Genomic DNA, 13,289 nt, shown 5'->3' with positions numbered 1-13,289 from the left:
ATACAATTTATAAATGATAATTTATTATAATTTATTTGATAAATAATATAAATTTTGAGAGATTTCTGGTATACCTAGTATTTTGCATAAAATTATATATAGATGTAGACATTAATATATGGTCATATATTGTCACCGTGTGACAATTAGCAGATTACAATCTCTGTTACTGAGATTACAATCTCGCATACCTTGTGTCTATACTGTCTATCAGAATAATCAAGTTAAAAGTTTCCCCGTATTGAGCTATCATGCTTTCTGTTTTCATTTGTTTTATTCGAAAGTTATCGCTTTGTGATACATTTAACAATACGTGGAATATATAAAACAAATCAACAAGCACGTGGATACAAATTAAACGCATGGTTTAATTTTTAACAGAAGCTCTATATATTTTAATCTCTTAATTGCTTTAAGTGTAATTTAAGTGTATTTTTAATTGTACTTTGATCTTTGTGATTTGTACTTTAATCAAAGCCCCGTGAATACTTGCAATATAACACTATTGAATAAAGAAACAGCAAATTATGTAAACAAAATCGATAAAGTTACAACGATTTCACGTGAACGATGTAAATTACTCGATTCAATGAAAATGTATTCGACAAACGTATCGATTAACAATATTATACGCAAACCAGGGAAATCACAGCAATCTCGATAATTTTGTTTGAACGTTTTTTAATAAACGTCGCGTCATAAAAATTCACATGTGTGGTTTCGCGGCGCGTCTATTCGTTGAAGGTCCGTTTATATTGCGTATTGTTTGAAATCGGTTTTATGGCTCCGTACGTGAAATATCGGGACAATAACGTATCTCCCGAACTCCGTGCTTGACTGTACTGGGCCAATATTGATCGGTCAACCGTTCGACGAACCACGCGTCGCTCTCATCTCGCGAGAGCGTGTGAATGCGACAAAAAAAAAAACGATTTTGGGGTGTGTAGGAAGAGAGGATCAAAAGCCTGTTACGCCCTGTTGCAGACGAGGAGGACCTCTTCATGGTGTCGGATCTACTTTTGGGCGGCGACCTGAGATATCATATCCAGCAAGAGATTGTGTTCGGTGAGGAGAGCGTCGTGCTGTTCGTGGCAGAAATCGCATTGGCTCTCGATTACTTGCAAACTCACAGGATCATCCATCGAGATATCAAGCCGGACAATATACTGCTGGACGAAGAGGGTGAGTCGATGATCTCTCTTCCGTTCGTCGATGATCTCTCAAACCCTCACCTTCATCCGCACCAGCTGCAGTCGACCGCGGTCACAAGAGAATAATACAGATAAAGATAATTAATCTCGTCGAGAGAACTTAAGGGGTTACACTTTGGACCCTCAAAAAAAAGCTATTTTTGGGAATTTTTTGTGCAAAAAGGATATAGTAAATTAAAAGTTCATAAAGACACGTTCATTATACATGTATCGAAGTACATAAAAATTTTTGTCAAAGAAAATGGCGGCACTATAGTTGATTAAAATAAGTTGATATTCAGCAAGCGCGCAATCGACGTATAATTACTATGAAACGATTTGATCTAGAATAAAAAGCTAAGAATTTTTATTTTCTACATAACATTTATTAAAGAAGTACGTAGGGGTTTTCAGAAATATACATTTTATAAAAATTATGAACGTTTGAAAAAAACCGATCACTTTTTACAAAAAATTTTTGCACAAAAATGTTAATAATAATAATAATTTATAACTAATCGTAAAATTGTTATTTCTGAAAGTTTCAAATAAATCGAATAAAAATTATAAAAGTTATAACGTATGCCAATTTGAAAAATGTCGTTTTAAAAAAGTAAGGGGACACGCTTCAAAAGATCAGCTATAACTTTGTAAATACTTTGAATTTCCCATTTTAAGTGGGGTTATATTTTTACATGTATAAACTAAACTTTAAACAAAAAAAAAAATTTTCGACTTTTTTAAAATTAAGAAGTTACACCATTTTAAAACTTTGAAAAAAATAGTGTAACTTTTTAATTCCGCAGTACCATAGGATTTCCTGAAAGTTTTTATTCAGCTGGGAATGTCGGAAAAACACCCCGAAAATTTGACAGCAACGTTTTACATATAGTGATAAAGCTCAATGCACTAAATATCTCTTACTTTGTAACTTTATATAGATTTAATTTAGAGGTTTAACTCGTAAATTATTTAATTGTTTTACCTTCGAGAGTTCCGCCTGTATATGCATTTGCATTTACAACATGAAAGGTATTATCATAGGAGAGAGCTTTTAATTGTTAAAATTAATTATTAACAAAATTAACTGCGATTTAATTATGATATCGTGTAAAATCAATGCGTTACATGCGTTCATTAAATAAAGTCGAACAGTTTATTATAAATTTTAGAGGAAGGATTATCGCGCGGAAGGATTTAAAAGGGCATGACGTAATCCGTACAGCGAGCAAATCACTCGACATCCCCCGTCACCATTTCAAGTCATGGCTTTAACAATGGTCACATAATCCCGAGTTTCATTTAACACAATGCAAAAGTTGCATTCAATGTAAACATGCGATTATTATTCCAGTAACCGCTGCGGTGAAAGTGGACATAAATAAACTTTAAATCTGATCAGTTAGTTTTCGCACGTGCGGATTTACAAATCGAACGAAAGAGCAAATCTTTGCGACATATTTATAGAAAAGGAAACGAGAGATTTCCCGAGAGAAAGAATAAATTTATTTCTCCGCGTTTACAATATTTACCAAATTTTTGTGTACTTAAATCACCGAAACTAGCATTGGCGAATTTAGAAATTTGTCAAAATGGGGTCCAAGCGAATTTTTTTTTAAATATGAAAAGAGAGAGAATATTAAATTATTATTTAGATGATTACATTAAAAAAATATTATTTAAATGTAAAATTCATAAAACCTTTTATTTAAAATTATATTAATGTAAAAAAAGAATAATATAATAGAATCTATGTTTTCTGTATCTAGGAGTTTCGTAAATTAAAAAATATTTTTGGAATGTCAAAATTGTGGTTCAAGCATTTTAGAAAAATTAAAAATATATATTATTTTTGTTAGAAATATTTTTAAAAAAGGAGATTTCAAGGGAGTCTTCCATATGACTTCTTTATGGATCTGTCAGTGAATTTGGTGCGTTGCAAATCTCAAAATAGCTGTCATTAAGCTAGAATTAAGCTCTTGTCCAACGCTGACTCTCGTTTGCATATCAAGCGCCGATCTGGCGGCCGCCAATGTCGGTGACACCACAGACAAACGTTTCTAATCGCGCCCATGATTCAGTTACTCCAAAATGCCAAGCAAGAACCGGATTATCCTTCGGGCGAGTGAATCTCGCACGGCGAATGAGATTATTCGCGAATACGAGCTACGAGCCGCTGCAATCGGCGGGTTTTAGCGGGATTAACCGTCGCCTACGTTCTCGCGCTATTCATCCGCCCATCACGTTCACCCTTAATCTTGTGAGATTAATATATATCCTGAATGTGGATTTAGTAGATGGTGACGATATAAGATGTTACGACGACGCGTGCGGCGCGAAAATTACCTGCGAGGAACAGCATTATCGTACATCGTGCTACGTGTAACGATTTAACGAATGTCGTTCGCTTCGTAAACAGAATTAATATGTTACGGCTCTCTCGAGGAAGGATTTTCTATTATGTTGTCTTCTAAAATTACAATTTTTAAGTATTATCTCTCACCTCGGAAACTAATCGACACCTTATAAAAGTTTCATTTCCGATCATGGATGTATTCAGGGGAAGTTTCGAGAGTCCATCCCGAAATTTTGTACATTTATTTATTCATTTTTTATTATAAAAAATATAGTTTTACTTTTGACTTTGAATATCTTTTTATTGCTATAAATATTTTTTTCTTTCCGTTATGATGATGTAAGTAGTTTTTGGAACTTCCATTAGTTAGAGCTTTGACAGAGTGTCCAATATATCAAAAAAAAGTTTTCGCAAAGTTTTTGAGCCAGAAAATAGAATGTGTGCCATTGATTGGTACTCAATTCACAACTACACATGTCGTTTTTAATAACTGTATGTATTTTTAAAATACCCAAAAAAGTAATCCATTAATGTACAAAATTGCTGTTTATGTGATAACGGAATTGATAAATTCCCTTCCTCCCCTCTCCCCCCTCTCTAAATCCTGAATATACCCATGTTTCCAATAATATCGTTTTAGAAAGTTACCTTCAAGGGAATAAGATTTCGAGGATCCTCCAGGATCTCAATGCGGCTCTTATAATGAAATAAGCAGGGAAAGGCCTTATTATGTACTTTTTACCAGATATTGATACTCTCTCGCGTATCTCCAGTATTTCGCTCGTTCTCAGAGATTCTTGAGAACGACGAAGCGCGATGAAGCGTCTTCTCTTGTTTTATCAATGCGGAATGTCGCCTCTCGTCCTTGCACGAGCCAGGATTCAGAAATTATCGGTGACATTTTTTCCGCCTTGCTTCTTCCCGATATCGATTTATTGTCAAAATATTGAAGACTTCGCCAGAAGTTGCCGTAAAAGGGAAAAGCCGAGTAAATCTTGAGAGAGACGCTAAATAATGCAGACACTTTTCGAGCTCTTGACATCTTGGCTCCTTGGATTTATATGCATTTATTAGCGAAACGAACAAATACAAACAAACCAAGAGCAAAAGCAAAACCAATCCGTAAGGCGGATTAGATTGCCGCGCGATCGAAGGCCGTCACCGCTTGGGCACCCGCGAAAATTCTATTAGCATAAGCGTAATTAGAAAATGATATATTTGGTTACGTCCGGGCGATTGCCTTATCGATTTTCTGTTAAACGAAAATTGAACTTGTGGCGGTAATGATGGCAAACAATGCGTGGATACATTGTACCATCTTTGACGTTGGCAAAATTACGAGAGCGAGAGGGAGAGACGAGATGAACAAATGGGGATGACGAAACGAAAAGAGTTGTACCAAAAGTTGGATCCTCTTTAATAGAAAAGATCGATGGAGGGTGCGACGGAGAGTGCTTGTTTCGTCGGGAAGTGCCTCAGGGACGTGAAAAGCAGATACGTACGTTTACGATCCCGTAGAAGGGAACAGGGTGGAGGTCGCAAGGAAGGAGGTTATCCTAATTTCCTCCTGCACCTGGCCGACGGCTGTTTGAATCCCGAGATTGCTTCTGCATCATTTAAAATTACGCACCGGTGTCCCTACTGTTATCGCTCGGCTTTCGTATCCTATCTAGCGTGGCATGGGACCCATTCAGCCGGGGAAAATATCGCCCGAGGGACATCAAGCGATACAAAATACAGCTGTTCCATGTGTGGATTCAGGCCAGACGACGATATAACGAATGACAGAGCGGGTCTCGATCGATTTGACTTATATATGTGAGAAGAGATTTCGGAAATCAATCGAAAGTGAAAAATGCTTCCTAGAAATTGGAATTGCGACAAGATATCCTCGAAATTTCCTTGTGCAGAGATTTTATTGAGGATGCATTACATATATTTTTGAACAAAATGAAAACTATAGATTTTTCTATATTTAAGAAAGTATTTATAAAAGTAATATAAAAAATTTGGCGACGATTTAGAATCTTGAATAAAAAATTATTTCGACAAGAAGCAAACATAATTTTTAAAAATAATTAAAATAAAATGAGAAAATTTTAATTTAACTGTAAAATTATATTGTTAAACATAAATATTGACGTTTTATTTTTATATATGGAAACTATAAGTTTCCAATTCCTGTCATTTTTTTGCAGAAACTATACACCTCATAGCATTCTTAAATAATTGTCTAAAAAGAAAACCATTAAGTAAACTAATGAGTAAATCTCTTTCCTTTACGATAGTCTCTCGAAGTCTTCTCTTAAAGGTCACTTTACTTGCTCGCTCGCTCGTAATTCCATTATCGCAATATCATTAAAAATAATTATAAATCTAGAATATCTGCGTAGTTGAAGAAGCTAAGGGAGCGAGGTAATTTAGCATAATATGGCAGAATGAGGTGCGGTTAAGAACTTTGGAGGACCAACCTGTAGTCTGATCTACAGTCTAGCATCTTGCACATGAAACTTCGTTCTTCCAGGAGAAAATCACGTAGAAATTACTTTTATTAAAGTCTAAAGCGCAACTACAATGGCGAACGGCGTAAAATTTTGAAGATATAATAGACTACTTCTCACTTCCTTCCGCATTCTACGGTGCGGTCGTCGCAATTTATTCCGCTAATTTTACCTAGACACGACTTCGCGCACGCGAGATCAGTAGACGTCAATAGGAAGAGGCAATTTAGCAGATTGAAGCCATCAAACATTTCATGAGCTAGTCAAAGTTAAGGGAACACTCCAAAGGAGTCCCTAATCTATCTCGCAGATATACGAGTCAGCGAGTTTCGCAACGAAGGGTGTCTCTCACATTATTCATGAACGAGTTGTTTAAATAATATGTCACTTGTTTTTCATTTCCGTAGACGGCTGTCGATACCAAAACTGAGTGGTGAACGCAATAGGTATTGATTATTTCTATCGGAAATTGTTATCGAAAGCTTATACCTTTAAAAGTGGCTGTGAAAATAAACGTTTAATTTTAGAACATACGCTCTAGCAAATTGAATGGCTAATAACTTCCACTTTTATAAATTTTAAACAATTTTATTAGCGTTGTATGCTTTATTACTTTTTAATTATAAATCGATTGATTAATTGATTGCAAAAAGTTATATGGCCAATAAATATCGGTTAAATATCGGTTTCTTATTTCTATTGATAAGCAATGAATGATAAACGATCACCTCGATGAAAAGATTCTGCTTTCCGTAAAAGAGGTCGTCAATTTTTATATCCCTTCGTATACAAGGTGAGAAGCTATTCTTCCCTATGTATACGCAAACTACCCACGTGCCTGGCACTAAAGCACGGACTCAGTTACAATGGGGAGATTGTGTGTTATTGCGATGATGTGTGCGTCGGAGTTCATTCTCTCTCTCCAGTTTACATCGTTGCTCGAGCCACATTGCGGTCGACACGATGTTTAGAAAATGGCAACGGATAAATATTGCGGGTATAGCACAGTGCACGCGAGAGAGCTCCGACATATCGCGTTGGAAAACCAATATCACGCGCGCGTGCGTGCGTGTGTGTGTGTGTGTGTGTGTACGTATGTGTGTTGGGTGTGTGTATCCATCCCTTAATAGTCCTCTGATGACCCATAGATATAGCTATGCGGTATATAGTTAGGGTCCGTTAGGCGTTCATCCCACAAGAAACATCTAAAGATCGCGAACTCACACGTGTATTATTCACACGTGTTAATTGCCATATTATTATATCCGCGCATCTTTTTATAATACCTTAAGCGAGAGCTGGGAAATATAGAAAAATATGCTTTATCACCTCTGTAATCTAAAACGTTAAGGCCTGTATTCGTAGTCAGTTCTCATATTTAAGACTTTCTAAGTAGGACGTCATAAGTTAAACACAGAGTCGTATTAGCATCGCAATTCCTAAATTAGATTACTTGAAGATACTTGAAGATTGAGATTGAAGATTGAGGATTAAAATGTGACCAATAAGAACAAAGAAATTTTATTTTGATTGGTCAAATATTAATTTTTTAATCTCAATTTTCAATACATAGTCCGATCTGACTTAAGACATTACTTAAGACGGTTTTAAAATAAGAACTTTTACAATTTTAGAATAAGGAATGTGAATATTAGTCTAAGTTTTGGGTTGCAATAAATGCAAGATTGGTCAGTTAAATTTTACAAATAATATTGATCAACAAGGTTTTGATAACATTGGTAAAACCTGCATTTTGTATCTTCTATTGACTTTGTTTTTCATGTTTGATATTCAAAAAGGTATAGCATGACATTTTTGTGTAATCAAAGAGACTTTGTTTTTCAAAAATCTAAATATGGCGAATTCTCTTCCCATACATTTTATATAAATACATCAAATGAATTTTGTTATATGTGTCACTGTTTCATTATGAAATCACAAAGTATATCGCTTATAAAAACTTTGAAGGAAGTTTATAATTTATATTTCATAAAATCAGAATAACAGTTGGATTCTTCATGTACGCTGTATACATTATTATACATATATCTCTTTTCATATTGTTGAAAGGAAAGAAAGGAAAATTTTAAATATATCTCGCGAGATAAAAATGCCACTTTTCAGTATTAATCGATAGTCATTACGTGTAATTGCTGTTTTTTTCCTTAAGAGAGATGTTTCAAGGTGCTCAAATATTTCATTTAATTAATTATGATGGCGGATACTACAAAGGATAATTTGCTTGTCTAGGCCACGCCCATGTGACAGACTTCAACATTGCTACTGTACTTGAAAACGGACAGTTGGCAACTTCGATGTCTGGGACAAAACCGTACATAGGTATGTGTTAACGAATAGTCTGACATCCATAATTTTACCTTATTCCACATAGTTGCATTTTAAATCACGTCATTTTAATTTGTCATTTTCATTATTTAATTTCGATATTTATTTTTACACAATATATTCAATATATTTAATTAATTTCAAAACACACATATTATCAGTATCGTTTTCTGTATATCATATTACTATTTAAATTGTTATGCGCGCACATTTCTCTCTATACATATTTAATACAAATGCATGTCAGATTTATAATTTATAATTGCGGTCAATTTTATTATTTTTATAAATTGTTTCTGCTGATTCTTTATTCATCTCATACGATAGCTTTTATTTTACGAATGAAAGAAAGGTTCGTGATCTTTAAGTGAAAGCTGCGTCTTCACATCAAACAAGATGTTGCGCGGTATCAAGAGAGATTTATGTCTAGAAAAAAAGGGTCACATTTCAAAAAGAATAACGAGCTTCCTTTGTTTTCATGCATCAGTTCAAATCTATCTTTTGTGTCTACTTTAAACTCGGAGCCGCTCTCGCGAATAACGTGACCGGTACGCTTTCTTGCATTTCTTCTTTTTAACACGGATCAGCCCCGGAGATTTACATGTGTTCGTGTGAGGAATATGGTGTCCTCGGTTACGGATTCGCGGTGGACTGGTGGAGTCTGGGAATTCTCGCTTGGGAGACCCTAGCCATGGAGAGGCCGTATCCACTTCACTCCACAACGTCCAACAGGGAGGCTCTGAGGATCTTGAAGGTAAGATACAAGTGTAACAAAAGTAATTAAAAAAGTTAATTGATGTGAGATAAAAAAAGGTTCGTCGCGTGACTCTTCATTTCTTCTTTCCACCTTGTCCAAAGGTTACGAGATACGAGTAAATTTTTTTAACCATTCTGGGTAATACGTGTGCGTTATTCTAGCTGTTAATTAAGATTACATTATGTCTCAGCTGTAACGTTAATTAAGGACTTGTCATGAGCGCGCCGTTGGCACGACACGTGCCACGACGTGTTACAGTGTTCTGCCCTGTACGTCCATCCGCTTGCGTAACACAAGCATTTTAACATGCCTTGTAACATTCTAGTTCTGAATAATTCTGAAAGTAAATACAACGTGAAATATCATGTATTTCAGTATATAGAATCTTGAAATTACATTCGTGATTATGAAAATAATTTAGGTCTTTTTATTTAGAGATAATCAGGATTAAATAACAATAGTGAATATCACAATAAATTGACGGGCGATTGAGAGCCAAAGAAAGGCGCAGTTATTAAGTGCGTGTAAAAAATATATTCTAAAAACTCTTACATTAACCTCGCAAGAGATTTCGCAAAAATCAAAGTCGAACGTTTCGGCTTCATTCGAGCCATCATCAACGATGTCAAACAATAGCAGTGATCAATACTCGCATCTTAAACGATCCAAGAGAGCAACCGGGAGAGCCCCTTTAATTCCAAATTTTGAGAAGCATCCTTGTTCATTGACTGATTAGTCAAGTGAGAACTAGCGATAACAAATATAACTTGTGGAGGGATGTTACGAAATAATTAATAAACTTAATTATGGTTAACTAATTTAAACTTAAAGAAACTCACCAGCTGCAAACTTTGATCAAACATAACGCAAAGGAGGAAAAAAAATATATTGAGAGAACTGTCCCGTGATAAGTATAAAATTGAAATGATCCTCAAGACATAAACATTATAGATGAGAGATGTGTCAAGAAATATACAAACAATTCGCAGCGTCGCTGAATGTCATAAGTTAAAACTTCTATGTAGATAGTCAAAACAATGCTAAATATAATCAAATTAAATCAAAAAATTAAATGTAGAATTAAGTCATAATTTTGTCAAGGATGTTAGTATAGGCATGCAAAAATTCAGTGTCCGATTTTAAATTTAAACTATTAGTTTGAGATTTAATGTGAAGCATCTCAGACACGAGTCTTTTACTATAGTATCTTTCATTGTCCAATATCTCGGTGTTCTCCCATTCAAATTTGTGTTCAAAATTCAACCTATGTTCAGTAATAACAGACGATTTAACAGTTTTTCTATTAATATTATTGTGATGCTCTGCACAACTTTTGTTTTAATTTCCTCCCCGTCTGCCCTACATATAAGGCGTTACAATTCTTACAGTTTATCTTATATACAACATTTTTCTTTGAATTATGAGGAAGAACGTCCTTTTGAGCCTTAAATGATCCCATCAAGTTTATTTAAACTAAACCAAGATAATTTTACATAATCAGGATTGTTACTCTTGAAGAATTATCTCTCAATAGTTTATTAAAAAAAAATATATATTTTATAGTGCCTCTTTTTATGAAATAGTTTTATAAAAGAAACATGTTTTGAGGTCTTGAATTCTACTGCCTCCGGTTTTCACAACAAATGTTTGGTTATGCTCACTTTTATTTTTACGACGAACACGAGAAGGTACTCGTATAGTACGAATACCCCGTTTTTCAGGAGGAAAGGCCGGTACTTTCACACTGGAGCTCGTCGATACGCGATCTCCTGGATCGCCTGTTAACTCTTGCGCCGAGCGCCCGAGTGTCGTGCTTGAAAGAACTGAAGCAGGCGAAAGCGATGAGAGACCTGGACTTCGATAAGGTGCTGAACAAGCAGATAAAGCCGCGCTTCACCCCGCCGAAAGATCACCTGAATTGTGATCCCACCTTCGAGCTCGAGGAAATGATAATCGAGACGAAACCGCTGCACAAGAAGAAGAAACGCCTGGCTAAACAGAGGTCGGTTGCTTTTCGCGATCATCGTTCCTTTATTGTTAAATCGAGCGAAAATTGCACTGACGAAAATCATGACACGGGTTGTCACTGAAAATTAATATTTTATTTATTTTTAATGCAAACACACCCAGAATGTTTGTCTGTATCTAGAGAGATATAAGACAGAAGTTGTAGGTGTGTTCGCATTAATAATACATCAAATAATTTTCAGTGAAAACCCGTTTACCGTTCTCAGGGGATTGCGGCCAATAGAAATAAGATTTTTACCGTAAAATCTGTGAATAATCGCAGTGTGTGCTGCAAGATATCTTAAAATTTTCTATATTTTGAATTGATATTTCTGGGAAAAGACCCTTTTTAAAGTAAAGCTCGGGTCGACTAGTATTCTATTCAGAATCATAGTATATTATATTTTTTGAATTTTTAAGCTCGCTGTTCATAACCGCCGTAAAAAAATACTTAATTATTTAATCTTTTTTTTAGATATTTACATATAATATTATTATTATGAAGACTTAAATCGGACTGTCCCATATAAATGTGACATTCTTATTATTTCTCTTAAAAAAATACATAGTTCTTTCATGTTAACATTTTTCCTTTCTATGGCGTAGCAGAATCTGTCTTCGAAATTATTTTCACGCGAAAATTACCATGGTATCCTGAATAGTACAACGCAATCTCAGCGACTGTTACGAGCACGAACACGTTGAAATTTACGTATTCCTCTCGCGATCCTGTATATTACCGAGGTAATTAATATGCTAATTGTCGAAGCAATATCTCGACATCCCGTTGCAGGTCGCTCAGGGTCGAACACTCGGCGGAGGATGCCGGTGGGTTCGCCGAAGGGGCTGGATCGAGCGTAGACACGCGGAGATTAGCTTACATCCCGGAATACCGGGTGTACAATCGCGAGCGTGAGATCGAGAGACAGGAAAGGGAGAAGAAGGAAAAACAGTGGGAGGAGGAACTGAACACTGCCATGAAGGGTGCCGAAGAAAGACTCAAGTACGCTCGAGTAAAAAAAATTCCTCGGGATTATTGACACATTTTTCTCTTTCTTTTTTCCCCCTCTCATCCCGACCTTTTCGCCGATAGCTATTGTTGAAGATAAATGTTTCAAATTGAATAATCCTACGCTCTATTTCGTTTTTTCAATATTTCCCGATATTGTCCTCAACTCCCGCAAATAATCCCGTGTCTTGGACTTGAGATCCCGGACGACACCGTGTACGTTAATCTCTCCTGAGCGATGCGACATGTATCTCCCTCAGCGCTCGCACGTAGCGATATATCCGTGCCGGAACCCTTTGATTACAGAACAAAGCAGCAACATCTGCCAGCCCAGCGAACCGGAAATCGACTGAGCGTCTCGACGACGAGCGTCAAAGCGCGCATAAGCGCGTCGCCAAGACAAGGTCGCCGAGCGAGCGCCGCGACGTCTTCGGACATCGACTTCATCGACGCAAGTCCGGAGCCTAGTACGTCTTAGATAATACTGGACACGCTATATTCGATGTAGCCTATATGAGAGCAGTAGCATTGGCGGATCCAGAAAGTCCCCAAGGGGGGCCAAAAGCGAAACTTTTTTTAAGATCAAATATGAAAAGATAGAATGCTAAATTATTATTTAAATTATTGTATAGAAAAAATATTATTTAAGATGTATAATTCACAAAACGTTTTATTTAAAATTATGTTAACACGAAAAAAGAATAATATAACGAAATCTATGTTGTTAATATCTAGGAATTTCTCTTAAATTAAAAAATATTTTTAGAGTATCAGAATTGTGATTAAGTATTTTAGAAATATTAAAAATATATATAATATTTTACTATTTATTTTGTTAAATATTTAAAAAAAGGGAGATTTCAAAGAGGGAGACATGGCCTTCATGGCTCCCATGGATCCGCCAGTGAGTAGACTTTTTCAATCCTACAAATGCACATGGAACTCCGACAAATCCCTCGCACTTGTCATAAAAAGAAATGTCTCTTTAACATTCAATTATCTCCCACACTAAAATTTCAGACGAGAAAAGAAATAAGAAAAAAATTCCATTTGTAGATGAAGTTTTTTATACTCTTCTTGAAAAGATACGTAACGATATATATCACACATAACACTTCGCTCT

General features: G+C 35.6%; 1 protein-coding gene across 2 annotated transcripts in view; it reads left to right on the top strand.

Annotated features, from left to right (window-relative positions):
* The window catches only part of LOC108760867 (serine/threonine-protein kinase 32A), a 28,596-nt gene extending 15,876 nt beyond the window's left edge, over positions 1-12,720 (top strand). For both annotated transcript variants that reach the window (XM_018507126.1, XM_018507125.1), the window contains exons 5-10: positions 985-1,182; positions 8,298-8,387; positions 8,981-9,147; positions 10,872-11,152; positions 11,951-12,160; positions 12,473-12,720. In XM_018507126.1, the coding sequence (XP_018362628.1) occupies positions 985-1,182; positions 8,298-8,387; positions 8,981-9,147; positions 10,872-11,152; positions 11,951-12,160; positions 12,473-12,644 (1,118 nt within the window). In that variant the 3' untranslated portion in view covers positions 12,645-12,720. The remainder of the gene's footprint in view (positions 1-984; positions 1,183-8,297; positions 8,388-8,980; positions 9,148-10,871; positions 11,153-11,950; positions 12,161-12,472) is intronic.
* The last annotated feature ends 569 nt before the right edge of the window (positions 12,721-13,289 follow it).

This window comes from Trachymyrmex cornetzi, unplaced genomic scaffold (genome assembly GCF_001594075.2).
Source record: "Trachymyrmex cornetzi isolate Tcor2-1 unplaced genomic scaffold, Tcor1.1 scaffold23, whole genome shotgun sequence".
NCBI classification, from domain to species: Eukaryota; Metazoa; Arthropoda; class Insecta; order Hymenoptera; family Formicidae; genus Trachymyrmex; species Trachymyrmex cornetzi.
Note: the sequence above shows the minus strand (reverse complement) of the source record. Positions and strands in the feature narration are given on the sequence as shown.